Below are 26,339 nucleotides of genomic sequence, written 5' to 3'. Positions count from 1 at the left end.
GCCCCTTCCCGCGCCGCGCGCTCCTATTGGTCAGCAGCCACCCGCCCCATCCTGCTATTGGCTGTGAGATGTGCCACTCAAATACGTAAAAAAATACGTGCCAGAGAGGAGCAATCGAGCTCAGAGCAATAGATCGAGGAGCAATCGAGCTCAGAGCAATGGATCAAAGAGCAATCGAGCTCAGAGCAATGGATCAAAGAGCAATCGATCTCAGAGCAATTGATCAAAGAGCAATCGATCCCAGAGCAATGGATCAAGAGCAATCGAGCTCAGAGCAATGGATCAAAGAGCAATCGAGCTCAGAGCAATGAATCAAGAGCAATCGAGCTCAGAGCAATGGATCAAAGAGCAATCGAGCTCAGAGCAATGGATCGAAGAGCAATCGAGCTCAGAGCAATGGATCAAAGAGCAATCGAGCTCAGAGCAATCGATCGAAGAGCAATCGATCTCAGAGCAATGGATCGAAGAGCAATCGAGCTCAGAGCAATGGATCGAAGAGCAATCGAGCTTAGAGCAATGGATCAAAGAGCAATCGAGCTCAGAGTAATGGATCAAAGAGCAATCGATCACAGAGCAATGGATTGAAGAGCAATCGAGCTCAGAGCAATGGATCGAAGAGCAATCGAGCTCAGAGCAATCGATCAAAGAGCAATCGATCACAGAGCAATGGATCGAGGAGCAATCGAGCTCAGAGCAATGGATCAAAGAACAATCGATCGCAGAGCAATTGATCGGATATTAATCGAGCTCGGAGCAATTGATTCGAGCAATCGATCACCGTTCAATGGATCGAAGAGCAATCGATCACAGACCAATAGATTGAAGAATAATCGAGCTCAGAACAATGGCTCGTACATCAATCGAGCTCAGAGCACTCGATCGCGGAGCAATCGATTACAGAGGAATGGCTCGAAGAACAATCGAGCGCAGAGCGATGGATCGGGGAGCAATCCATCGCAGAACGACGTATCGGAGATCAATCGAGCTCAGAGCAATGAATCGGGGAGCAATCGAACGCAGTGCGATGGATCGGGGAGCAATCGAGCTCAGAGCGATGGATCGGGGAGCAATCGAGCGCAGAGCTATGGATCGAGGAGTAATCGAGCTCAGAGCGATGATCTGGGAGCAATCGAGCGCAGAGCTATGGATCGAGGAGCAATCGAACGCAGAGCTGTGGATCGGGAAGCAATCGAACGCAGAGAGATGGATCGGGGACACTGGGTGACAAAGGTTTGGAAGGAGGGGCGGGGACTTGGGGGACATTTTGGGGTGTCAGGGGTTGGGGCGGGAAGGAGTCGAGGTTCTGCTCCGAAATTCCCGCCCCAAAAAAAGCGAAAAAAACCAAAAAAATCCCACAAAAGTTTTTATTTCTGTACCGCGCTGTTCCTCCCCCACTCCTCTCCCCCTCCCTCCCTTCTCCCCCCCGCTGTTTTTTCCCATGAATTCCGCCGGATTTGGGCAATTCCGGGACAAAATCCCAATTTCCCACCCCTCACCCCCCAAAAAATAGGTGGGGGAGGGGCTCAGAGGCAACGCTGGTGGTGGGGGAGGGGTCCCAGAGCTGCGTCAGGGGTGGAGGAGGGGGAACAGGTGAGTCCTGGGGGTCCCCAGGTGGGTCCTGGGGGTGTTTGGGGGGGTTTCCCACCCTCCTGTGCTCTCCCCGGACTGGGATGGACTGGTTTGAACTGCTCTGGACTGGTTTACACTGGGAGCTCTGGGGGGTTCAAGGCCACTCGTGGGGTTTTTTACCAAAAGCTGCAAAATCGGCCCCAAAATCCTGGGGGGGGGGGGGGGGGCGAGGCCAGAGCACCTGGGGGCGACTGGTGGGGACAGGGACAGGTGAGCCCAGGTGGGAGGGACACACAAACACACACAGAGGTGTGTGCCCAGGTGTGTCCAGATGTCCTCAGGTGTCCCCACATGTCCCAGGTGTGCCCAGCAAGGACACACGCACCCCACCACAGGTGCACCCAGGTGTGTCCAGGTGCGCCCAGGTCTCCCTGGGTGTGACACACACACACACACAGACACACACACAGAGCTGTCCAGGAGTCCCCAGGTGTGTTCAGATGTGTCCAGGTGTCCCCAGGTGTGTCCCCAGGTGCATCCAGGTGTCTCCAGGTGTGTCCAGGTGTGACACACACACAGAAGTATCCCGGTGTCCCAGGTGTGTCCAGGTGTGACACACACACAGACAGATGTCCAGGTGTATCCAGGTGTGTCCAGGTGTCCCAGGTGTGACACACACACACACACACAGACACAGATGTCCAGGTGTGTCCCAGGTGTCCCGGTCACTCCCGGATACTGGCTGAGTAGGAGAACTGCGGGAAATGCGTCCGGTGGTCGCGCTCCAGAGAGTCCAGGTGGTCGTCTGGGGGGACAGTGGGACAGGTAAGGGACAGGTGAGGGCACAGGTGAGCACAGGTGAACTCACATCTCTCAGGGGAGGTGATGGTGCTGCACAGAGGGTTCAGATAAAGGCTCAGGTGAGCACAGGTAAGGACAGGTGAGCACTCACATCTCTCAGGGGGGGTTATGGTGATGCTCTGTGCCGTGAACTCCTCGTCGAAGTACCTCGTGTCCACCTCTGACGTCACCTGAGGCCGGAAGGGCGGCACCAGCTGGGGGGGAGGGGACACTCAGGTGTGTCAGGGGGTCACCTGGGCAGGGGACGGGGCAGGGGGCGTGGCCTCCTCACCTTTCTCTGCACCACGTCCTGCCAGTCGATGCCGGCGAAGAATCGATGCTCCATCACCTCCCGGGCGTCACCTGGGCCGCCGCCCAACCTGGGCACAGGTGAGCACAGGTGAGAACAGGTGTCACCAGCTGTTCCTATGTGTGTCCCCAGGTGTGTCCAGGTGTACCCAGATGTGCTCAGGTGTGTTCCCACGTGTACTCAGCTGTGTCCCAGGTGTGCCCAGGTGTCCCCAGGTGTGTCCCAGGTGCACTCAGGTGTGTCTCACCTCTGTTTGGGGTCCTTTTTGAGCAGCCCAGCCAGCAGGGACCTGCTCTCGGGCCCCAGGGACCGCGGGTACCGGATCTCCTCCAGCAGGATGAGCTCGAAGAGCCGCTCGTGGTCCTGGTTGTAGAAGGGGAGGCGCCCGCAGAGCATCTCGTACATCACCACGCCCAGACCCCACCAGTCCACGGCGCGGCCGTAGTCGTTGTCCTCCAGCACCTGCCGGGACAGGGGACAAAGTTCTGGGTGTGACCTGCCAGGACCTTCTGGGAATGAGGACAAAATCCTGGGAATGGGGACAAAATTCTGGGCGTGACCTGCCAGGGATGGGGAAGGACCCATCAGGATTTGGGGAAATTTGGGATTTTGGGAAAAAAAAAAAATCCTTCAGGATTTGGGGAAAACCCCTCAAAATTTGAAGAAATTTAAGAATTTGGAGAAACCCCTCAGAATGTGAGGAAATTTTTCAGGATTTTAAGCAAAACCCTCCAGATTTGGAGAAACCCTTGAGGATTTTGGGGAGCCCCTATCCCGGACACGATGGACACCCAATCTCTTGTATTTGGGGGACATTTTCCCAGAAATTCCCAGGAAATTCCCAAAAATTCCCTGAATTCCATCCCCAGCCCCCCTGACCTCCGGAGCCAGGTACTCGGGGGTCCCACAGAAGGTTTTCATGGGGGTCCCGTCTGTCACCCCCTCCTTGCAGAGCCCGAAATCCGTGATCTTGATGTGCCCGTCCTTGTCCAGCATCAGGTTCTCCAGCTGGGGAGGGAAATGGAGAAATTCGGGGATGAGGGTGGGAATTATGGCCTCAAAATCACAATTCTGGCCACAAAATCACAATTCTGGCCCCAAAATCCCAATTCTGGACCCAAAACCCCGGGAATTCCCCCCAGTTCTCACCTTTATGTCGCGATAGACGACGTCCCTGGAGTGCAGGTACTCGAGGGCAGAGACGATCTCGGCGCCGTAGAAACGCGCCCGATCCTCGGGGAAAACCCGCTCCCGGGACAGGTGGAAAAACAGCTGGGAATAAACAGGGAAAAACGTGGGAAAATGTTTGGGAATGATGGCCTGGGATTGGGGGAAAGGTGGGGGAAATGGGGGGAAAAGGGGGGGAAAAGGGGGAAAAGGGGGGAAAAATGGAGGAAAAATGGGACAAACTGGGGGAAAAGGGTGGAAAATGGGAGGAAAATGGGGGGGAAATGTGGGAAAATTTTGGGAAAAATCCCAGGGAATGATCCCCCAAGATTGTGGGAAAGGTGGGAAAAAAGTGGGGAAAAAAAGAGAAAAATACAGGGGGGGAAATAAGGTAAAAAGGGGAAAATGTGGGAAAAATTGAGGGAATTTTTGGGGATAAAAAGCCCCAAAACCCAGGGCAAAGCCCAATTTTTGGGCTAACAGTCCCCAGTCTCACCTCTCCGCCGTTGGCGTACTCCATGACAAAGCAGAGCCGGTCCTTGGTTTGGAAGGCGTATTTCAGTGCCTGGGGGAGGGAAAATTGGGGGTTTTGGGATTAAACTCTTGGATTTTCCCATTTCTGTCCCATTTCCCCCCATTTCCCCACTCACGGTCAGGAAGGGGTGCCGGGAGTTCTGCAGGACTCTGCTCTCGGTCACCGTGTGAGCGACCTCGTCCTGAGGGACCCAAAAACCGCATTTTATTACCCAAACTGACCCAAATCAGACCCATTTTTGACCCCAAAAATCCCATTTTTTCACCCCAAAATCCCCATTTTTCCCCCCCCAAATCTGACCTTGGCAATGATGACCTCCTTCCTGAGGATCTTCATGGCGTAGTAACGGCCCGAGGCCTTTTCCCTGACCAGGATCACCTTCCCAAAGGTGCCCTTCCCCAGCAGCTTCAGGTAGTCAAAGTCAGACATTGTCTGGGGAGGGAAAAATAAAGGGGATTTGGAGGATTTTTTTTGGAATTGTTTTGGAAATTTTTAAAATTTTTTTTGGGATCTTTTGGGATTTTTTTTTTTTTTTAATTTTTGGGAGAATTTGGGGTTTGTTTTTTTTTAATTTTTGTGGGATTTTTTTTTTGGATTTTTGGGGGGGGATTTCTGGGGTTTTTTAGAAAATTTTTTGAGATTTTTTTGGAATTTTTTGGATTTTTGGGGGGATTTTTGAGTATTTTTGTGGAATTTTGGTGGGTTTTTTGCCAATTTTGAGAGGATTTTTGGGGGGATTTTAGAGTATTTTGGGGGGATTTTTGTGGGGGTTTTTTTGCCAATTTTGATGGTTTTTTGACCAATTTTGGTATTTTTTGGCCAATCTTGTTGGAATTTTTGCAGATTTTGGGATATTTTGGGGGTATTTTGGGTAACTCACGGCCTTGGCGCGGCCCTTCCCGCCGTCCCCGTCGGTGTCCCCGTCGATGTCCCCGTTGTCGTTGTCCCCCTCGGGGTCCCCGGGGGGGAATTGGGGCGTGGCCGGCGCCGGCTCCCGGCTCTTGAGCCCGTTGGCCACGGCCTGGATGGCCTCGATCCACTGCTCCCTGTGGGGGGTCCAAACGGGGATCACAAATGGGGATCTCACACAAGGATTTCCCACAGGGATCCCCCAACAGGATCAGGGTTTCAGTTCCAGGGAATTTTCGGTCAGAACTCCAGGGGATTTGGGGTTTTTGTTCCAAAAGATTTGGGGTCTGAATTCCAAGAGGTTTGGGGGATTCATTCTGAAGGGATTTGGGGTTTTCTTCCCAGGGATTTGGGGTCTCCCCTGAGGGATGTGGGGTCTCTCCTGAAGGAATTTGGGGTCTCTCCCAGGGGATTTGGGGTCCCTGTCCGCACCCACCGCTCGTGGGGCGTGTCCACGTGGAAGGTCCTCTCGATGACCGTTGTCCACTGCAGGCAGCGGATGACGAAGGTGTTGGGGCGCGGCCGCTCCGTCCGCATCAGCTGGCACTCTGGGGAATGAGGGAAACTGGTGAGAAAATCAGTGGGAAAAGCAGGAAAATCAGTGGGAAAAGCAGTGGGGAAATCTTTGGGAAAATCACAGGTAAAATCAGGAAAAAAACCAGGAAAATCAGGCAAAAAGCAGGATAACGGGGAAATCCCAGGGGGAAATGATTTCTTTGCGCTGCAGGCCCTCCCCTGTCCCATCCTGTCCCGTACCAGCCACGCTGAAGTTGTTGAGGGGGGGCAGGGCCGGGCCCTCGCAGCTCTCGGGACGTTCCTTGTAGCCGATAAAGGACCCGTCGCTCTTGAGCAGGAAATAACGGGGCCGCCACGTCTTGATGTACTCGCCTGGAATCCACGGCACAGAAAGGGTTAAAGGGGGCTGGGAAACCCGGGGGGATGGCAGGGAAAGGGTTAAAGGGGGCTGGGAAACCCGGGGGGATGGCAGGGAAAGGGTTAAAGGGGGCTGGGGAATCAGTGGCAGTGAAAGGGTTAAAGGGGGGATTGGGATGGACATTGGGATGGACACTGGGACCGACATCAGGAACAATTTTGGGATCAATATCGGGATCATTTCCACCCTTCCCATCACACTGACACACCCAGATCCCCCAGCCCCCTCCCACTGTTCTGACCCCCCAAATCCCCCCCAAATCCCAACCCCAAACCCCCATTCCCCCCTAAATCCCCATCCCAATCTCCATCCCACTCCTCCATTTTCCCCCCAAACCCCCATTTCCCTCCCAAATCCCCATCCCAATCCCCATTTTTCCTCCCAAATCCCAATCCCAAACCCCACTCACCCCTCTTGTGCAGCCAGCCCTCCTTGACCACCATCACCTCACTCATGGTGGCCCCGAGTCCCCCGGAGCCCCCCGGGACCCCCAAATCCGGGACTCCCGGGGCCACCTGTGGGACAAACACCGGCCCTGCCTCAGTTTCCTTCCCAGGGGATTGGAAATCCCACAAACCCCACAAATCAAAGGGGAGTGACCCCAAAACGGGCAGAGATCGAGGGATTTCAGGAAGGACCCGGGAAGTTTTGGGACAGGGCTGTTGCCAGGATGGGACTGTGGGATTTTGGGATGGACCTGTGGGATTTTGGGATTAATTCATGAGATTCTGGGACTAGTTAATGAGATTTTGGGACCAATCCATGGGATTTTGGGATGGACAGTGGGATTTAAGGATTGATCCATGTGATTTTAGGATGAATCCATGAGATTTTGGGCCCAATCCAGATGATTTTGGGCCCAATCCATGTGATTTTGGGACCAGTTCATGAGACTTTGGGACCAATCCGTGGGATTTTAGGATGGATCTGCAGGATTTTGAGATGAACTCTGGGACTTTAGGATTGATCCATGGGAATTCAGGATGAATCCATGGGATTTTGGGATGGACTGTGGGATTCTGGGATGAATCCAACACCCCTGGTCGTACCCGAGCGCCGGATCCGGATCCGCGGGAACCTCCCGGCTCCTCCTGGGGCAGCGACAGCGGAAAGGAACTGGGTGAAAAAGGTCCCAAATTGGGGTTTTTTGGGAGGAAAAGTGGGATTTGGGAAGGGGCAGCAGCTCTGGGGGGAGTTTGAGGAGTGGGATTTAGGGGGGGAAATTGGGGGGATTTTTTGGGGAGGGAAAATTGGGGAGGTGAAAATTGTGGAAGAGAAAATTGGGGGGATTTTTTTGGGAGGTGAAAATTGGGGGGATTTTTTTTGGGGAAATTAATTAGGAAAGTAATTTGAGAAGGAGAATTTTAGGAAGGACATTGGGGAGCAAATATTGACTTGTGTGAGGGGAAGCCCACACTGCTCCTCCCTTAATTTAAGGGGAAAAAATTAAGGAAATTTAAGGGGGGATAATTGGGATGGAATTTGGGGAGGGGTCCCATTCTGGGGGAGGGGACACACACACAGAGAACACCCCAACCCCCCCGATTGACGAATGGTCGCTCCCCGCAGCCGCCCCCGCCCCGCGCGGGCCGGACCATGGCGGGGGCACAGGGGGGAGCGACCCCCGTTCCCCCCGTTTGTTCCCCCCTTCACCCCGCTCATGGTGCGGCCCCCCCGAGCCCCTCAACATCAGGACGAGCCCATTTTGTCCCAAAACGAGGGGAATAAACGCGGCTCCCCCCGCGGGTGGTGCGGCCTCTGTTGACCCTGTGAGGGACCGGGCGAGCCCATTACGCTGCCCCGGGGGCGGGACGAGGCGAGCGCAGCGTCTCCTCTCACCTGTCATGGACCCCGCAGGCCCGGCCGGTGGCGGCCGCTCATCCCGGGAACTTCGGGGGGGGTTTATTTTTTATTTCCCACCCCCTCCCCCCCCAGCCTTGTCCCGGTTCCGTTTCCTCCCGGAAGGAAAAAAAGGAAAATAAAAACGGCGGCGGAAGGAAAAGGGCGCCCAAAATGGCGGCGGGGCCGTGAGGGGGAGACCCCGCGCGCGCCTGCCCGGAGGGGCGTGGCCATGACGCCATAGGGGCGGGTCACGCACAGGCCGCAAGGGGCGTGGCCTCCGCTGTTCTCCCGCCCGCCAGGGGGCGCCACCCTCCCCTGGAATTAATTAAAGCTCATTTAACTAAATCCGCATAAATTAAATCTTTATTAACGCCGCTTTTCACTCTTTATTGCCCACAAAAAAAACCCAAAAAAAAAGCTCCCGCGAGAAGCGGAAAAACCGGGAGGATCCACCCAAAAAGCGCAGTGAAAACACCCTCCATGAAATTTGGGGAAAAATGCCCCAAACTCAGGGAAAAAGCCACAAAAGTGGGAGGGGAAAAGCCCCAAATTCATCTTTTTCCTCATTAAAAAGCTCCCCCAGCTCAGCATTTCCAGGGCTTTCGCCTGCCCCGAATGCATTTTGGGGGAAAAAAGCAGCTTTTTGGGGTTTGTGGCCACAGCAGAAGAAGAAATTTGGGGGAAATGAAGAATTTCGGGGGGTTCCAAGGAGCCCTGTGGGGTAGATTTAGGTTGGAGCCAAAATCCACGCAATTTAAGGCAATTTTGGGATATTTTTTTGAGCACCTGGCGTGGTTTTTGGGAAGGATTTGGGGGGGGTTTTTTTTGGGAAGCTGCTCCCAAAATTCCTCCCCTGAGGGATTATTTGTAAAGCCATAAATAGAGGAGGGGGGAAATCCCTGCAGAGTGGGGAAAACCAGGTGGGAATTTAAAAACCACCTCAGGATGGGAATTCTCCATGTCTCAACTCTCAAACCTCAAATTTAAATAAAAATCTTATTTTTTTCCAAAAAAAAAATTTGGAAAAAGGGGAAATTTTGGGGTGAAAAAAGGAGGTTTTTGGGGCTGGTTTGGCCTCGCTGCTCCTGCTGGATCTGAATTCCTGCTGCCCCCGGGGTTTTCCAGTGGGATTTCCATGGGATCGACCCCGTTCCCAAGGGATCCACCTTGCCCAGGGGATCAAATTCCTGATGGGATCCCCCAAAAAAACTTCCCCAGGGGATCCCACCCTTGATTCCGGTGGGATCTCCCCCCTTTTTCCAAGGGATCCAGCCTCAAGTCCCACAAGATCTCCCCTGGATTCCTGCAGGATTCCCATTCCCAAGGGATCAATCAAACACCAATTCCTGGTGGGATCTCCCCTGGATTCCTGGTGGGATCTCCCCTGGATTCCTTTTGGATCTCCTCTGGATTCCTTTTGGATCTCCTCTGGATTCCTTTTGGATCTCCCCTGGATCCCAGGAGGATTCCCACTCCCAAAGGATCAGTCCAACACCGATCCCAGCAGGATCTCCCCTGGATTTCTTTTGGATCTCCTCTGGATTCTTGTGGGATCTCCCCTGGGCTCCCACAGGATGTCCCCCGGGTTCCCGTGGGGCTCCCCCCGTTCCCCAGCGCCCCTCAGTCCCAGCAGCACTCCAGGATCCCCAGTGGATCCCCAGCGGATCCCGGGATCAGTCTGGTTTCCTGCCCAGCCTCCTGAAGACGCTGCCGGGCCCGCAGGAGCTGCTGACCTTCCCACAGCCCCAGGGGGACACGGAGCTGGACACGGCCCCGTCCTGGGCCTCCGAGGGGCTTCCGGAACATTCCCGGCGTTTCTTCAGGACCCCGGCGTAGGGCAGGGCCTCGGGATCCTCCCCGGGATCGTCCCCGGGATCGTCAGCGGGGTCGGCAGGGCCGTCCAGGCGGCTGAACACCCCCGAGGGCTGCGGGGAGAGCACAGGGTGGATCCTGAATTTGGGGGTGTGTCACTGGGTGCTGCTGATCCTTTGGATCCCGTCCTGCCCTGGATCCTTTTCTCCCCTGCATCCCACCTCCACTGGATCCTGGATCCTTTTCCCCCCGGATCTTTTCCTGCCCTGGATCCTTTTACCGCATGGATTCTGGATCCTTCCCTCCCCAAATCTTGCTCCCCCTGGATTCTGGATCCTTTTCTCTCCTGGATTCTGATCCCTGGATTCCAGATCCTTTCCCCCCTGGATCCCTCCCCTATGGGATCCTGGATCTGTGTCCTGCTCCCCCAAATTTTGCCACCTCTGGGATCCAGCCCCACCCTGCTGGATCCCATCCCCATCCTGGATCCCCCCAGATCCCCCCTCACCTTCCCTGCTGTGGCTGCAGCCGCTTTGGCCTCAGCTCCGAGTCGCTCGAACACCGACGTCCGGGCCAGACCTGAGGATTCTAGGGGTAAAAATGGGAATTTTGGGGGAAAAAACTGTGAATTTGGGGGTAAAAACTGTGAATTTGGGGGGGAAAACTGGGAATTTGGGGGGGAAAACTGGGAATTTGGGGGGGAAAACTGGGAATTTGGGGGAAAAAAATGGGAATTTGGGGAAAAATGTGGGAATTCGGGATCCCTGCCTCTTTTCACAGGAGAGGAAATTTGGGATCTTCCCCCTTTTCCCAGGAGTGGAAATTTGGGATCTTCCCCCTTTTCCCAGGAGTGGAATTTGAGGATCCCCCTTTTCCCAGCAGTGAAATTTGGGATCTTCTCTCTTTTCCCAGGAGTGGAAACTTGGGCTCCCCCATTTCCCAGGAGTGGAATTTGGGCTCCCCCTTTCCCCAGGCGATAAATTTGTTCTCCCAGCCCCTGCCCCGGTACCTCTGGCCGCCTGCAGCTCCAGGATTTTCCGTGAGCGGGCCGTGGTGCCCTTGGGCAGGGAGATGATGTATTTCCCCTCCATCTCGGCCGTCACCCGGCGCCGCTTGGCCCCAACCGAGGGCACCGCGGGCCCGGCCGGGGCTGTGCCGGGAGAGAGAGATGGGGAGAGGGAGTGGGGATGGGGAGAGGCTCCTCAGCCTCCCCGATCCCCCTGGAGCAGCTCCTGATCCGCCCTGATCCCGCTGCAGCAGCTCCTGAGCCTCCCTGATCCCCCTGGAGCAGCTCCTGATCCTCCCTGATCCCGCTGGAGCAGCTCCTGATCCTCCCTGATCCCCCTGGAGCAGCTCCTGATCCTCCCTGATCCCCCTGGAGCAGCTCCTGATCCTCCCCGATCCCCCTGGAGCAGCTCCTGATCCGCCCTGATCCCCCTGGAGCAGCTCCTGAGCCTCCCTGATCCCGCTGGAGCAGCTCCTGATCCTCCCTGATCCCCCTGGAGCAGCTCCTGAGCCTCTCTGGTCCCTCTGGAGCAGCTCCTGATTCCTCCTGACCCTCCCTGATCCCTCTGGATCCCTCAACCCACCTTCCCCAACCTCAGAACAAATCCCTGATGGATCCCTCCCTCCACCCCATCCCCAGGAAGGGCCATTTTGGGTGCCCAATCCCCATTTTGGTTACCCAAACCCCATTTGGGGGTCCCGTACCAGCCTTGGCGGCCCCGTTGGGGACGGTGACACAGATCCCGGTGCCAGGGGGGTTCCGGGGGGCTCGGGGGGCTCTGGGGGCTGGATCTCTGCTCAGGCTCTTGGTGATCATCCTGCCTGCGGCCCCGCAGGAGTCCCTGGGGTGATCCCGGGGGTGGTCCCGGGGCTGATCCCTGGGCTGATCCCGTGGATGATCCTGCTGATGATCCCTGGTGTGATCCCGGTGCTGATCCTGTTGATGATCCCGGGGAGGAGCCTCCGGCTGCAGCGACTCCGAGGCTGCCCGGCACATCTCCTGCGGGGGGAAATCCACGGGAAAATTTGGGATTTTGGAGGGGATTGGAGGCTGCTGGATCCCAGGGGATCCCAGGGGATCAGAGGGGATCCCGCACCTGCCTGTGGACCACCTTGGCGTGGCGCAGGATGGCGATGACGTCGCCCACCACGGTGATGCCCAACTCCTTCATCAGCTCCTTGGTCAGGTCCAGCAGCATGTTCTTGTGGATCCTGAGGGGAGAGAGGGATCCACTCAGAGATTGACTGGGATCCACCCAGATTCCACTGACATTCACCCAGATTCCACTGAAATCCACTCAGATTTCCTTGGAATCCACCCAGACTTCTCTGGGATCCACCAGAATTCCATCAGATCCACCAGTATTCCCCCAGCATCTCAGCCTGGATTTACTCCCATTCCCAGAGATCTCCAGGGGTCGTTCACCCCATTCCCAGGGGTCCCCAGGGGTCTTTCCCCCATTCCTGGGGGTCTTTCTCCCCTTCCCGAGGGTCTCCAGGGCTCTTTCCTCCATTCCCAGGATCTCCAGGGTTTTTTTCCCCCATTCCTGAAGGTCTCCAGGGCTTTTCCCCCCCATTCCCAGGAGATTTCTCCCATTCCTGGGGGTCTCCAGGAATCTTTCCCCCCATTCCTGGGGGTCTCCAGAGGTTTTTTCCCCCCCTCCCCACCTGTTGTCCACGAAGGCCACGGCGTAGCCCAGGGCGGGCCCCGGGGGGATCCCGGCGTCCTCAAAGAACCGCAGCCACTCCGACGTCGCTGCCAATGGGGGGAGATGGGGAAAAAATGAGATTTTGGGGGGAAAAAATGGGATTTTGGGGGTGAAAAATGGGATTTTGGGGGGAAAAAAGGGATTGAGGGGAAAAATGGGATTTTGGGGAAAAAAAATGGGATTTTGGGGCAAAATAATGGGATTGGGCAGGGGGAAAAAATGGTATTTTGGGTGAAAAATGGGATTGGGGGGATGGGAGTGGGGGGGGGAAGGGCTGGAGGGGGAGGGACAGCCCAGGTCAGTCCCGGGGTCATTCCAGGCGTTCCCAGCTGTGCCCGGGATTAACGGGAACAGGAGGGGGAGGGGAACGGAGGGGGAGGGGTTGGGAAGGATTTGGGGGGTTTTTGGGTTTTTTTTGGAGGGATTTTGGGATTGTTTTTGAGGAATTTGGGATTTTTTTGGAAGGATTTTGGGGAGTTTTTCTGAGGTATTCTGAGGGTTTTTTTGGAGGAGATTTTGGGTTTTTTTAGAAGGATTGGGGGGGATTGAGAAATTTTGGGACGTTTTTGAAGGGATTTGGAGGGGTTTTTTTGAGGAATTTTGCTCTCTTTTTTTTTGAGGGATTTTGAGGGTTTTTTGGGGAGAATTTTGGGGTGTTTTAGGGGGAATTTGGGGTATTTTTGGGGTGTTCCACAGGGTTTTTTGGGGGGATTTGGGGCGCCATGTCTCACCCATGGTGCTGAGCTGGATTTGGCAGAGCCGGATCAGGCAGGAACAGCCTGGGGGGGTCAGGGGGGCTTTGAGGGGCTGCTCCACAGACCCCTGACCCCAGAGACCCCTCCTCAATCCCCCTTTCCCTCCTCAATCCCCTTTTCCCCTCAGACCCCCCTCACTTTTCCCTCTCCCGCTCCCCACAGACCCCCCTGACCCCACAGACCCTTCCTGACACCCCATTTCCCCTCAGACCCCTCCTCAATGTCCCTTTTTCCCTCCTCAACCTCCCTTTTCCCCTCAGAGCCCCCCTTCATACCCCTTTTCCCCTCAGAGCCCTCCTCAATCCCCTTTTCCCCTCAGACCCCCTCACATTTCCCGCCTCTCCCCACAGCGCCGCTGTCCCGCTCCCTCCCGTTCCCCCCGGACCCTCCGGTTCCCCGCTCACCCCACAGACCCCCCGGACCCCCCAGACCCCCCAAATTCCCCCCCCCTCACCTCCCCTGGCCCCATCCCGCGGCCCCCACCGGGCTCGCCGGAAGTGACGTCATGGCGGCGCGCGGCGGGGCGGGGCCGGGGGGGAGGGCGCCCCCCCGCGGACGGAGCGTCAGGGCCGCGCTGGACGGTACCAAGTGAGGGGGGGGAAGGGGGGGACGGGGGCTGGAAACGGCCCAAAAACTTCCCCAAAACTTCCCCAAAACCGCCCCGAAACCCCCCGAAACCGGCCTAAGCCTGCCCTAAACCCGCCCCTAAACCGGGGTTTAATTGTGCCGCCAAACGGGCCCAAAATGTGTCCCTAAACCGGCCCCAGGCGTGTCCTTTAACGGGTCCCGAGTGTGCCCCTAAACCGGCGCTAAATGTGACCCCAAACCGGCCCTAAATTTGTCTCTAAACTGAGTCTAAAATTGTCCCAAACAGCCCTAAAATGCTCCTAAACGTGCCCCAGAAAACGGCCCCAAAGTGACTCTAAAACCATCCCCAAACAGCCCTAAACCGGCCCTAAATGTGCCCAAAAAACGGCCCCAAAGCGACCCTAAATGTGCCCCCAAAGTGACTCTAAAACTGACCCCAAAGTGACTCTAAAATTGTCCCCAAACAGCCCTAAAATGCCCCTAAATGTGCCAAAAAAAGGCCCCAAAGTGACCCTAAATGTGGCCCCAAAGTGACCCTAAAATTGTCCCCAAACAGCCCTAAAATGGCCCTAAATGGCCCCAAATGTGCCCCAAATTGGCCCCAAAGGTGTCCCTGCCCCAAACCTGTCCCGACTCTGCCCCAAATTTTGGGAGCCCCTCCCGGCCCCGCCCCGAGGGGTCCCAGCCCCGATTTTTTCCCTTCCCGTCCCCTCCCCGGCTCCGGGTCCCGGCAATTCTCGGGATTTTGGGGTCCCTTCTCTCCTCTGTCCCCCAAAAACCCCAAACTTGGGGTTTTCCCTTTGCAGGGAGAGGAAAATCCGGATTTTCCTGTTGCAGCCTCGTGCCGGGATGGGAGTCTATGCTCAGGTAAGTCCCAAAACCCCAAATTTGGGAGTCCCAAAATCCATTTGGGGGGTCCTGGGGTTCCCTCTGCCCCAAACACCAAATTGGGGGGTCCCAGAGCCCCCCCAAACCTTTTAATTTGGGGTCACAGAGGTCCCAAGTCCCCAAATTTTGGGGTGTTCACCTCTCCTAACCCCAAAGCAGCTCTGTGGGAACACCTGGGGATGGGGTGAGGGGAATTCCTCGAGGATTTTGGGGAATTGGGGTCCCACATTTGGGCTCTCCAAAAAAATTTCCCCCAATTTTTTCCCTTTTTCCTGGTTTTATCCCATTTTTCCTCATTTTTTGCCCATTTTTTCCTGATTTTTGCCCCTTTTCCCCCAATTTTTCCCATTTTTCCCCATTTTTTGCCCATTTCCCCCCAATTTTTCCCATTTTCCCCTGATTTTTGCCCTTTCCCCCCCCTTTTTTTTTTCTCTTTTCCCCCAATTTTACCCTTTTTTAACCTAAATTTGGGGTTTCCCCTCATTTTCCCCCAGCTGGACCCCCTGGAGCCCCGAGAGGCGCCGCCCCACAAGGTACCTGAGCCCCTCTCCCTCCCCAAACCCCCCCAGGGGGATTTTGGGGTGATTTAACCCCCCCAAATTACCAACCCCCCCAATTTGGGTCCCCCCAGCGCCCCCGGGGCCCCGCCCTCCTGGCCGGACTCTCCATCCTCCTCCTCCTCACCTTCCTCGTCCTGGTTCACCTGCGGCTCCACGGGGACATCGCTGAGGTCACCGGGGGCACCGAGGGGTCCTGCGGGGACACCTGCAGGTGAGGGCGGGGCTTGGGGACACCTGGGGGTGAGGGCGGGGCTTGGGGACACCTGCAGGTGAGGGCGGGGCTTGGGGACACCTGGGGGTGAGGGCGGGGCTTGGGGACACCTGCAGGTGAGGGCGGGGCTTGGGGACACCTGGGGGTGAGGGCGGGGCTTGGGGACACCTGCAGGTGAGGGAGGGGTTTGGGGCGGGGGGAGGCCCCCCAGACACACCTGGAGACCCCCGGATCTCCCTGGAGACCCCCAGACCCCTTCCAGAGCCCCCAGACCCCATGGGAGCCCCCCCAGACCCTCCTGGAGGACCCCAGATTCCCCTGGAGCCCCCCCCCCCGACCCATGGGAGCCCCTCAGACCCTCCTGGAGCTCCCCAGACCCTCCCAGACTCCTCTTGGAACCCCCTGGACCCCACGGGAGCCCCCCAGACCCCTCCCAGAGCCCCCCCAGACCCTCCTGGAGCTCCCCAGACCCTCCCAGACCCCTCCCAGCCCCCCCAGGACCCCCTTGACACCCCAAATTTCGCCCCATCAGGATTGTGCTGGTGGAGAGCATCCCCGAGGGGATGAGCCTGGGCTCCGGCCCGTCCACCTTCGAGGCGTGGCTGGAGCTGCTGACCACGGCCAGGCACAGCGTGGACATCGCCTCCTTCTACTGGACACTGACCAACGAGGACACGCACACCCACGAGCCCAGCGCCGCTCAGGTCCGGTGATGTCAGGTTTTGACCAGGTTTTGCCTGATTTTTGCCCGTTTCTCCCCATTTTTTCCTATTTTTTGCCCCAATTTTTACCCATTTCTCCCCCATTTTCTCCCATTTCTTGCCCCAATTCTTCCCTAATTTTTTCCCATTTTTCCTCATTTTTTGCCCTAATTTTTCCCCCCATTTCCTCCATTTCTCCCGCCAATTTCCCCATCTCTGACCCGTGTCTGGTCCCTGTCCCAGGGCGAGCGTGTCCTGTCGGAGCTGCTGCAGCTGCCCGGCCGGGGGGTGTCCGTGCGAGTGGCCGTCAGTGCCCCCTCGGCCAAGGCCCCTCTGGACGACCTCAAGGCGCTGGAGAGCAGCGGTCAGCGGGGGGGGAACCCCAAATTTGGGGTCTGGAAGGGGTCTCTGGGGGAGTTTTGGGGGTCTCAGGGGAGTCTCAGGGGGTCTCTGTGGGTCTCAGGGGCTCTCAGAGGTGTCTCTGGAGGTCTCAGGGGGTCTCAGGGGATCTCGGGGGGGTCTCAGGGGGGTGTCAGAGGCTCTCAGGGGTCTCAGGGGGTCTCTAGGGCTCTCAGGGGGGTCTCTGACGGTCTCAGGGGCTCTCAGGGCGGTCTCTGAGGGTCTCAGGGGCTCTCAGGGGGGTCTCAGGGGTCTCAGGGGCTCTCAGGGGTCAGTCTGACCTGCCCCCCCAGGCGCGGCCGTGCGCACCGTGGACCTGCCCCGCCTCACCGGGGGCGTCCTGCACACCAAGTTCTGGCTGGTGGACGGCGCCCACCTCTACGTGGGCAGCGCCAACATGGACTGGAGGTCCCTGACACAGGTCAGGGGTGGGGCTGGGCACGGCTGGGGTGGGGTGGGACACGGTGGGGTTGGCCCTGAACCCAATGGATGGGGTGGGACACGGTGGGGTTGGCCCTGAACCCAATGGACAATGTCATACTCAATGGGGGTGGTGTGGAACCCAATGTGGATGGGGCCAAATCCAATGGGATGGTGCCACACCCAACGTGGATGGTGCCAAACCAAATGAGCCTGACCCCAAACCCACCCCGGACGGTACCAACCCCCTGGTTGTCACCAAACCCAACTGGAAGGGCCCCAACCCAACCCAGCGCCGTGTCTCCCCCAAACCCCACCCGTTGGGGAGTGACACCGGTGCCGCTCCCCGCAGGTGAAGGAGCTCGGGGCCGCCGTCTACAACTGCAGCTGCCTGGCCCAGGACTTGGGCAAGATCTTCGAGGCCTACTGGGCCCTGGGCGTGCCCGAGGCCTCCATCCCGGCCCCGTGGCCGGACAATTTCTCCACGTCCTTCAACGCCGAGACACCGCTGGAGCTGCCGCTCAACGGCACCGCGGCCGCCGTTTACTTCTCGGTGGGTGCCGGGGTGAGGGGAGGGGTCAGGGGTTGGCAGGGGGATTGTGCAGCTCTGGGGGTTTATTTAGTGCTGGGAGACACGGGGGTGTCTGCTCTGAAATGGGGGTGCCTGGTCAGGGCAAGGGCCGGGGTTGAATACACCTGGATCTCAGAAATCCAGGTTTAAATTCAGGTTGGTCCCATAATTCCAGGTTTAAATACGTGTTGGTCCCTCAAACCCAGTTTTAAATTCAGGTTGATCCCATAAAACCAGGTTTAAATCCACATTGACCTCACAAACCCAGGTTTAAATCTACACTGACACTACAAACCCTGGTTTAAATTATATTTATATTTATATTTGCATTTGCATTTATATGTATATTTATGCTTATACTTAGATTTACATTTGCATTTATATTTACATTTATATTTTTATTTATACTCATATTCATACTCATTTTTATTTTTATCTTTATGTTTATTTTTATCTTTATGTTTATTTTTATCTTCATGTTTATTTTTATTTTTATCTTTATTTTAATCTCTTTTTAAATTTATTTTTATCTTTGTCTTTATTTTTATTTTTATTTTTATCTTTGCTTTTATCTTTTTTATTTTAATTTTCATTTTTAATTTTTATCTTTGTCTTTATTTTAATTTTAATTTCCGTATTTCCCCCCCTCAGAGCTCCCCCCCCGCCCTGTGCCCCTCGGGCCGCACCGAGGACCTCTCGGCCCTGCTGGGCGTCATCGAGGGCGCCGAGCGGTTCGTGGACGTGGCGGTGATGAGTTACCTGCCCGGCACCGAGTTCTCGCGGCCGGAGCGGTTTTGGCCGGCCATCGATGACGGGCTGCGCCGGGCCGTGGTGGAGCGCGGGGTGCGGCTGCGGCTGCTGGCCGGGTGCTGGGGACACAGCCGCGCAGACATGTTCCCCTTCCTGCGCTCCCTGGCCGCCCTCGCCAGCGACCGCACCGGATTCCGCGTGGCAGTGGTGGGTCACGGGGCTGGGGACCGGGGACGGGGCTGGAAGGGGGTGACGGTGTCTTTGGTGGGTGACGGGGCTCGGGACGGGGGACGGTGTCTTTGGGGGTGACAATCACCTCGGGAGCGGGGACAGTGTCTTTGGGGGTGACAGTGTCCCCTTAGGGGAATGACAGTGCTGGAAGGGGGTGAAGGTGGCCCCTTAGGGAGTGACAGTCTTGTAAGGGGGTGACAATTCCTTTGGGAGGGTGACAGTGTCTTTGGGGGTGACAGTTCTGTAAGGGGGTGACAGTGTCCCCTCAGGGGAGTGACAGTGCTGGAGGGGGTCACAGTCCCCTCAGGGGTGTGACAGTCCCTGAGAGGTGACAGTGACAGCCCATCAGAGGTGACAGTGACAGTCCCTTAGAGGTGACAGTGACAGCCCATCAGAGGTGACAGTGACAGCCCCCCAGAGGTGACAGTGACAGTCCCCCAGAGGTGACAGTGACAGCCCATCAGAGGTGACAGTGACAATCCCTCAGAGGTGACAGTGACAGCCCATCAGAGGTGACAGTGACAATCCCTCAGAGGTGACAGTGACAGTCCCTCAGAGGTGACAGTGACAGTCCATCAGAGGTGACAGTGACAGCCCCCCAGAGGTGACAGTGACAGCCCCCCAGAGGTGACAGTGACAGTCCCCCAGAGGTGACAGTGACAGCCCATCAGAGGTGACAGTGACAGTCCCCCAGAGGTGACAGTGACAGTCCCCCAGAGGTGACAGAGTCCCTCCCGCCCCTCCCGCAGCGCCTGTTCCTGGTCCCGGCCAGCGCCGCCCAGAGCCGCATCCCCTACGCCCGCGTCAACCACAACAAGTACATGGTGACGGACAAGGCGGCCTACGTGGGTGAGCCCTGGGGGGTTTGGGGTTTTCTGGGGGGATTTTGGGTTTTTTGGGGGGTGTATCCCCCTGTTCCTCTCCCCAAATCTCCCCCGCAGGCACCTCCAACTGGTCCGGGGATTACTTCGAGCGCACGGCGGGCTCGGCGCTGGTGGTGGCGCAGCCCGGGGCAGGACGAGCAGGGGCAGCAGGAGGAGCGGGGACGTTCCGGCAGCAGCTCCAGGACGTGTTCGAGCGGGACTGGAGCTCCGGGTACAGCGTGGACATCGGCGACACGCAGAGCTGGGCCGGCCGCTGCGGGCCCCGGTAGCTCCGGGGGGACAGTTTTTGGGGGAAAAAACGAGAGAAATGGGGTTTTTCTGGACGTTGAGTTCGTTGTGGTTGAGATGGTTCGTGATCGCTGGAGCCCCAAACCTCTCCCTGGAGCCCCAAACCCATCCCTGGACCCCCAGCCCCACCCGTGGTCCCCCAAACCCATCCCTGGACCCCCAACCCCACCCGTGGTCCCCCAAACCCCTCCCCGGATCCCCCAGCCCCATCACACTCCAGGTTGTTTTTTGGGATTAACGTTTATTCTGCCCAAAACAAGCGTGAGGGGCCGGGGCGGGGGGCAACCCCCCTGTGCCCCCTTCCCTGGTTAATAGAAACACCCCAAAAAATAGACGGAAAAGCCTCAATGCTCCCCCTCCCCGAAAACAAAAAGCTGGATTAGGAATTTGGGAGGGAAGGAGTTAGAGAGGGTCTGGGGGAGCTCAGTCATCGGTTCGGGGGTCCCCAAAGCCCCCCACGCCGGGAGAGGGGGGCTCAGGGCTGGCCGCAGATTTGGGGGCTCAGCACCAGCTGCGGCAGGTGGAATTTGGGGGTCCCCTCTGCTCGGAGCCCCCCCGGATCGCAGCGGGAGGAGATCCCCCCCACGCCGGGGCTTTGGGGGTCCCCGGGGCAGAGCTCGACATCGGGGAACCGCATCCTGCCCACCTTGGGGGGCTCCGGGGAGGCCCCCCCGGGGGTGAAGCCCACCCTGGGCACCCACCGGCGGCGCCGGGGGTTCCCATCCCGGGGGGCTCCCCCTTCCCCGGGGTTGGGCTTGGAGCCGCCCCTCCTCATCCTGCCCGAGGATCCCGCCCCGCTCCCGGAGGAGCCAGCCCCGAATTTGGGCAGTTTCACCCCAAAGCGGCGCCCGGGGGGCTCCGAGGTGCCCTCCAGGCCCGGCGGCACCAGCTCCAGCACCGGCACCTTCAGCGCCGGCGGCTCCGGGGCCCGGCGGGGCTCGGGGCGCTCCGGGGCCGGGCCCGGCAGCGCGAACCCCACGGCGGGGATGGGGATGGGGATCCGGGGGGACCCCCGAGATTTGGCTCTGGCCCGGAGGGTCCCGGCGGGCTCCGGAGCCGTCCAGCCCAGGATGAGGCTCTCGGCGCTGCCGCCCCGTTTCGGGGGCGCTTTGGGGACCCCCCCGGGGCGGAGATCGGGGCTGGAGCCCCCGAATTTGGGCAGCGCCGCCGCCCCGATGCCGAAGCGCGGGGCGCGGAGCCGGGGGGAGCCCGGAGCGGCCCCGGAGCCGCCGGAGCCGAAGCGGGGACCGTCCTCGATGTCGCCGAAGGGCGCCAGGGACAGTTTGGGGACCTTGAGCTTGGCCCCGGCGTCTCCCACGGCGCCCAGGTCCAGCTCCACGCTGGGGATGGCGATACCGGGGGGCGACGCCGGAGGGGTCGCGCCGCCCTCGCGGAGCTTGGCCAGGGCCCGGCCGAGGCGCGGGAGGCGGAATTTGGGGGGTTTGGGGGCGATTTCCACGGCCGGAGCCTCCAGCTCCCGGCTGAGCTTCCGCAGCCCCTGGGCGAACCGGGAGCCCGCGTCCGGGCCGGGGCCGGGGGGCGCCGGGCCGGCCATGCCCAGCTCCGGGACCAGCTCCACGGCGGCGCTGGGGACATCGATGGGGACGGAGGGCACGCGGAGGGCCGGGAATCCCCTTTCCCGGGCCGCCCCCTCCTCATCTCCCCCCTTTCCCGGGCGGATCTGGGGTGGGCTCAGCCCCAGGGTCCCCTTGGGAGCCGCCAGCTCCACGGCCGGGATGCGGGGCCCGGAGCCGGCCGGGGGCTCGCCGGGGGCCCGGGGCAGCTCCGGGGGCTCGGGGGGCTCCGGCAGCGGCGTCCGGGCCGCGGCCGCTTCCCGCACCGTGAGCCGGGCCCGCGGCGGCTCCGGGGGAGCTCCGGGAGCCCCGCGGGGCTTGGGCAGCTTGGGGAGCCTGGGGAGGGCCAGTTCCACCGACACCGGGGCGGCGGCGGGCGGCACCGCGGCGGGGCCGGGCGGCTTCTTGGGGGCCGCGGGCAGCGGGATGGTCTGCGGGGGAAGGGGCGGTGTGGGGCCGCGGGACGGGGCACCCCCGACACCCCACAACCCGTCCCCTGTCCCTGGGGACCCTCAAACACCCCACAACCCGTCCGGCACTCAAACGGACCCCCGACACCCCACAACCCGTCCCCTGTCCCTGGGGACCCTCAAACACCCCACAACCCGTCCCCTGTCCCTGGGGACCCTCAAACACCCCATCCCACATCCACAGGGGCCCCCAAACCCCCACAACCCTCCTCTGTCCCTGGGGACCCTCCACACCCCATCCCACATCCACAGGGACCCCTCACACCCCATCCCACAACCACAGGAACCCCCAAACACCCCAAAACGCACCCCAAACCCACAGGGACCCCTCATCCATAGGGCCCCCAAACACCCCAAACCCACAGGACCCCCCATCCACAGGGCCCCCCGGTCCCGCACCAGCCTGGCCACGCCGTCCCGCTGTCCCTCGGGGGTCGCGGTGGCTCCGGGGGTCCCGGTGGCCCCGGGGCTCCGCCGCCGCAGGTAAAGGGACACTCGGCACCCGCCCGCCCCCTCCAGCAGCCGCCCCACGGCCTCGGGGGACGCGCCCTCGAAGGAGACCCTGGCGCCCAGGACACGGTCACCTGCGGGGACAGCCCGAGGTGGGGGACACCCTGTCACCGCCGCCGGTGGCACCGGGACTGTCACACCCAGCACTGCCCCGAGTGTCACTCAGTGTCACCGCCTTGAGTGTCACTCCCCCAGGATCACCCCGAATGTCACCCCCCGATGCCACCCCTTCGGTTTCAGTGCCTCCCCAGTGTCCCCCGATTGTCATCCCCGGTGTCACCCCGTCACCCCACCCATGCCACACCCAGCACCGCTCGGATTGTCACCCCACTCGTGCCACCCCCGGTGTCACCCTGAGGTTTGTCACCAGTGCCTCCCAGTGTCCCCCAGTGCCGCCGGTGTCCCCGCCGTGTCCCCACCTTGGCGCAGCCGCAGGGATTTGGGGGCTTCGGCCACGTAGAGCCCGTGGGTGTCGCGGGCCAGGGTGAGCCCCCTCCCCAGCTCGGAGCCCGGGCCCAGCTCCAGCAGTTCCTGCGTGGGGAGGGGACATTGTGGGGACCCCCCGGTGCCCCCTGCCCCGCCCCGTGTCCCCCCTCAGACCCCTCCTCACCTCCATGGCCTCTCCCGGGGGGTCTCGAGGGTTCGGGGGGGGACGAGCAGTGGTGAGGGGGGAGGTCGGTGGGTCCGGGTCCTGGAAAAGGGGCACAGAGACCCCCCAGTCCCCCATTGCAGCACCAAATTCCCCCAAAGAGGGATTGAAGCCTCTTCAAAGCTTCACTGCAGCCCCCCAAATCCCATCACAGCGCCCTAAGCCCCCACTGCACCCCCAAACCATCACTGCACCCCTCCAAACCCCATTACACCCCTCCAAACCCCACTGCAGCCCCCCAAATGCCATGACAGTCCCCCAAACACCCACTGCGGCCCCCCAAATCTCCTCACTGCACCCCTCCAAACATCACTGCACCCCCCAAAACCCCCATTACACCCTCAAACATCATTGTAACGCCCAAATCTCCTCTTTGCACTCCCCAAATCTCATCACAGTCCCCCAAACCTCCATTGCACCCCACAAACCCCACTGTAACCCCAAAATCCCCTCTTCACCCCCCAAATCAAATTACAGCCCCCCAAGACCCCTCACTGCACCCCCAAACCCCACTGTAACCCCCCAAATCCTATCACTGCACCCCCAAAACACCCCATTACACCCCCAAACCCCATTGTAACCCCGCAAACCCCATCCCAGACCCCATTTTCCCCCCCCATCCCGCAGCCCCCATTCCCCTCCGGCACCTTCCCGCTCCGCCGCTGCTCTGGCGGTGGGTCCGTGTCCCCCCACACCCAGCCCGGGGACAAGGGGTGTCCCCCCCTTTTTGGGATCCCCCCCACGCACCTCGGGACAAAGGGGGGTCCTTGTCCTGCCCCCCCCGCCCGCCGCTGCCGGGGAATTCCGGGAATTTGGGGGATTCAGCACAAAATCCCGTGGGATGGAGCCGGGCCCGAGGCCGGCCTGAGCGGGAGAGCAGCGGGGAGGGAGGGGAAAAGGGTTTGGGGGGGCCCGGAACACCCCGAAACCCCCCAGGGACACCCCGAAACCCCCCAGGGACACCCAGAACACTGCGGGGATCCCCATAGCACTGCAGGGACCCCCTAAACAACCCCTGGGATTCCCCATAAGACTCCAGAGATCCCCTAATACCACTCCTGGGACTCCCATAACACTGTAGGGATCCCCTAAACAATGCCTGGGACCCCCTAAATCACCTCTGGGACCCCTTAACAACCCCTGGGATCCCCTAAAAACCCCTTGGAGCCTCTAAATCCCCCCTGTGACCCCTATAACTCTCCAGGGATCTCCATAACAGCCATGAGATCCCCTAAACCACCCCTGGGACCCCTTAACAACTCCTGGGACCCCCTTAACAACCCCTGGGACCATCCAAACCACCCCTGGGACCCTCTAAACAACCCCTGGGACCCCCTAAATTACCTCTGGGACCTCCCAAACCCCCCTGTGACCCCCATAACACTGCACGGATCCCCTAAACCACACGTAGGGCCCCCTAAACAACCCCTGGGACCCCCATAACATCTCATAAATTTCCCTAACACCACTGAGATCCCCTAAACAACCTCTGGGACCCCCCATAAGACTCCAGGCACCTCTGGGATGCTTAAACCATCCTGAAGATACCCCTATAACACCCCTGGGACCCCAAAACCCATCCCTGGGACCCCCCCACATCTCCCCCAGCACCCTTGGGAGACTGCACTCCCCACAGGTGGGCTGTGAGGCCCTGTACTTATGGAATGTAAGTGAAATAAGGCGTTGGATGTAAATACAAATGTACCTGATGAGTTCCAAGTGAAATTAACCAGTTTTGGAGACATCAGGAAGGAGAAGTGGAGAGAAACGTGAGGGGAGGAAAAGGGCGGGAAACGTGAGGGGAGGAAAAAGGGCGGGAAACGTGAGGGGAGGAAAAAGGGCGGGAAACGTGAGGGGAGGAAAAAACGGCGGGAAACGTGAGGGGAGGAAAAGGGCGGGAAACGTGAGGGGAGGGAAAAGGGCGGGAAACGTGAGGGGAGGAAAAGGGCGGGAAACGTGAGGGGAGGAAAAAGGGCGGGAAACGTGAGGGGAGGGAAAAGGGCGGGAAACGTGAGGGGAGGGAAAAGGGCGGGAAACGTGAGGGGAGGAAAAGGGCGGGAAACGTGAGGGGAGGAAAAAGGGCGGGAAACGTGAGGGGAGGGAAAAGGGCGGGAAACGTGAGAGGAGAAAATGGTGGGAATGGTGAGGGCACAAGATATTGGGAAATGAAGCATTTTGTGGTGTTGAATTGTAGGGGAAACTCTATTTCCCTGCAATTTTAAATTGAGGGGAAACTCCCCCTTTTTTCATCAGTTTTAGGGTTTAGATTGAGGGAAGACCCTCTTTAAGCAGCATTTTAGGGCTGTAAATTGAGAGGGAATCTCCTTATGCCGTTTATTTTAAGGTTTAAATTGAGGTGGGGAAGGGCAGTAAACGTGAGGGGGAAAAAGGGCGGGAAATGTGAGGGGGAAAGGGTGAGAAATGTGAGGGGAAAAAAGCAGAAAACATGAGGGGGAAAAGGGCAGAAAACGCGAGAGGGAAGGGGGGAAACATGAGGGGAAAAAGAAGGGAAAACTTGAGGGGGAAAAGGGCAGATGATGTGATGAGAAAAGACTGGAAATGTGAGGGGAAGAGGGAGGAAGATGTGAGGGATTCAGGCGTGCACTGAGGTGTTTGGGGGGCTCTGAGGGGTTTGCCTCAATTTTCCCCTCCAGGACCCTCCAGGTGACAAGGGCGGGGGGATCCCGTGCCTCAGTTTCCCCCTCCAGGTGACAAGAGGAGGGGTCCGTGCCTCAGTTTCCCTCTCCAGGTGACAATGGGGGGATCCCGTGCCTCAGTTTCCCCCTCCAGGTGACAAGGGGGGTTCCGTGCCTCAGTTTCCCCCTCCAGGTGACAATGGGGGGATCCCGTGCCTCAGTTTCCCCCTCCAGGTGACAATGGGGGGTTCCGTGCCTCAGTTTCCCCGCCCCCTCCCCTCACGTCACGGGGGGGGAGGGGCAGCAGGTGTCACCGCAGCCGTCGCGACACCGCGGGGGGGGGACAGCGATCGGTGACACCCGCGGGGGGAGCACCCGAGGAAAGGGGGAGCGGGACCCCCCCAGAGCCCGCCTGGGAGCCCCCGACCACCACCCGGGACACCCCAAAACCCACCCGGGACCCCCTAAACCTCCACCTTGACCGGGACCCTCCTCGGGGCTCCCTTGAGTCCATCCGGGGACCCCCAAACCGCAGCCGGGACTCCCCAAACCTCACCCGGGACCCCCCAGGACCCCCCCAGGACCCCCCAAAAGCCCCGCCGGGGGTCCCCAGGCCGCGGCG

General features: G+C 59.1%; 3 protein-coding genes across 4 annotated transcripts; 1 reads left to right on the top strand and 2 right to left on the bottom strand.

Moving 5' to 3' along the window:
* Nucleotides 1–2,232: 2,232 nt before the first annotated feature.
* Nucleotides 2,233–8,347, bottom strand: AKT2 (AKT serine/threonine kinase 2). The gene is made up of 15 exons (XM_083877250.1): nt 8,104–8,347; nt 7,314–7,380; nt 6,674–6,779; nt 6,087–6,218; nt 5,767–5,878; nt 5,302–5,467; nt 4,722–4,853; nt 4,537–4,602; nt 4,383–4,451; nt 3,869–3,991; nt 3,599–3,727; nt 2,967–3,181; nt 2,702–2,789; nt 2,522–2,624; nt 2,233–2,374 (listed from the first exon to the last, which is right to left on the bottom strand). Exons 3-15 carry the CDS (start codon nt 6,717–6,719, stop codon nt 2,295–2,297), a joined length of 1,461 nt encoding a protein of 486 aa, XP_083733376.1. The 5' UTR covers nt 6,720–6,779; nt 7,314–7,380; nt 8,104–8,347; the 3' UTR covers nt 2,233–2,294.
* An 85-nt stretch (nt 8,348–8,432) lies between these two features.
* On the bottom strand, nt 8,433–13,905 carry LOC310918393 (uncharacterized protein C19orf47). Of its 2 annotated transcripts, XM_083877252.1 has the most exons (9): nt 13,842–13,905; nt 13,364–13,411; nt 12,592–12,679; nt 12,021–12,135; nt 11,876–11,923; nt 11,629–11,827; nt 10,928–11,068; nt 10,427–10,506; nt 8,433–10,031 (listed from the first exon to the last, which is right to left on the bottom strand). In XM_083877252.1, the coding sequence occupies exons 2-9, from the start codon at nt 13,365–13,367 to the stop codon at nt 9,780–9,782; spliced, it is 927 nt and encodes a 308-aa protein (XP_083733378.1). In that variant the 5' UTR covers nt 13,368–13,411; nt 13,842–13,905; the 3' UTR covers nt 8,433–9,779. The 2 variants fall into 2 exon arrangements, with proteins under 2 accessions (XP_083733378.1, XP_083733377.1); XM_083877251.1 differs by having other exon boundaries at nt 11,629–11,923.
* A 14-nt stretch (nt 13,906–13,919) lies between these two features.
* PLD3 (phospholipase D family member 3) lies at nt 13,920–19,913 on the top strand. The gene is made up of 11 exons (XM_083877249.1): nt 13,920–13,968; nt 14,782–14,842; nt 15,358–15,396; nt 15,495–15,634; nt 16,167–16,338; nt 16,579–16,699; nt 17,028–17,155; nt 17,507–17,707; nt 18,377–18,682; nt 19,456–19,555; nt 19,648–19,913. Exons 2-11 carry the CDS (start codon nt 14,825–14,827, stop codon nt 19,857–19,859), a joined length of 1,437 nt encoding a protein of 478 aa, XP_083733375.1. The 5' UTR covers nt 13,920–13,968; nt 14,782–14,824; the 3' UTR covers nt 19,860–19,913.
* Nucleotides 19,914–26,339: the final 6,426 nt, after the last annotated feature.

This window comes from Zosterops lateralis (assembly GCF_965231275.1).
Source record: "Zosterops lateralis genome assembly, chromosome: 23".
In the NCBI taxonomy this organism is placed as follows: domain Eukaryota; kingdom Metazoa; phylum Chordata; class Aves; order Passeriformes; family Zosteropidae; genus Zosterops; species Zosterops lateralis.
Note: the sequence above shows the minus strand (reverse complement) of the source record. Positions and strands in the feature narration are given on the sequence as shown.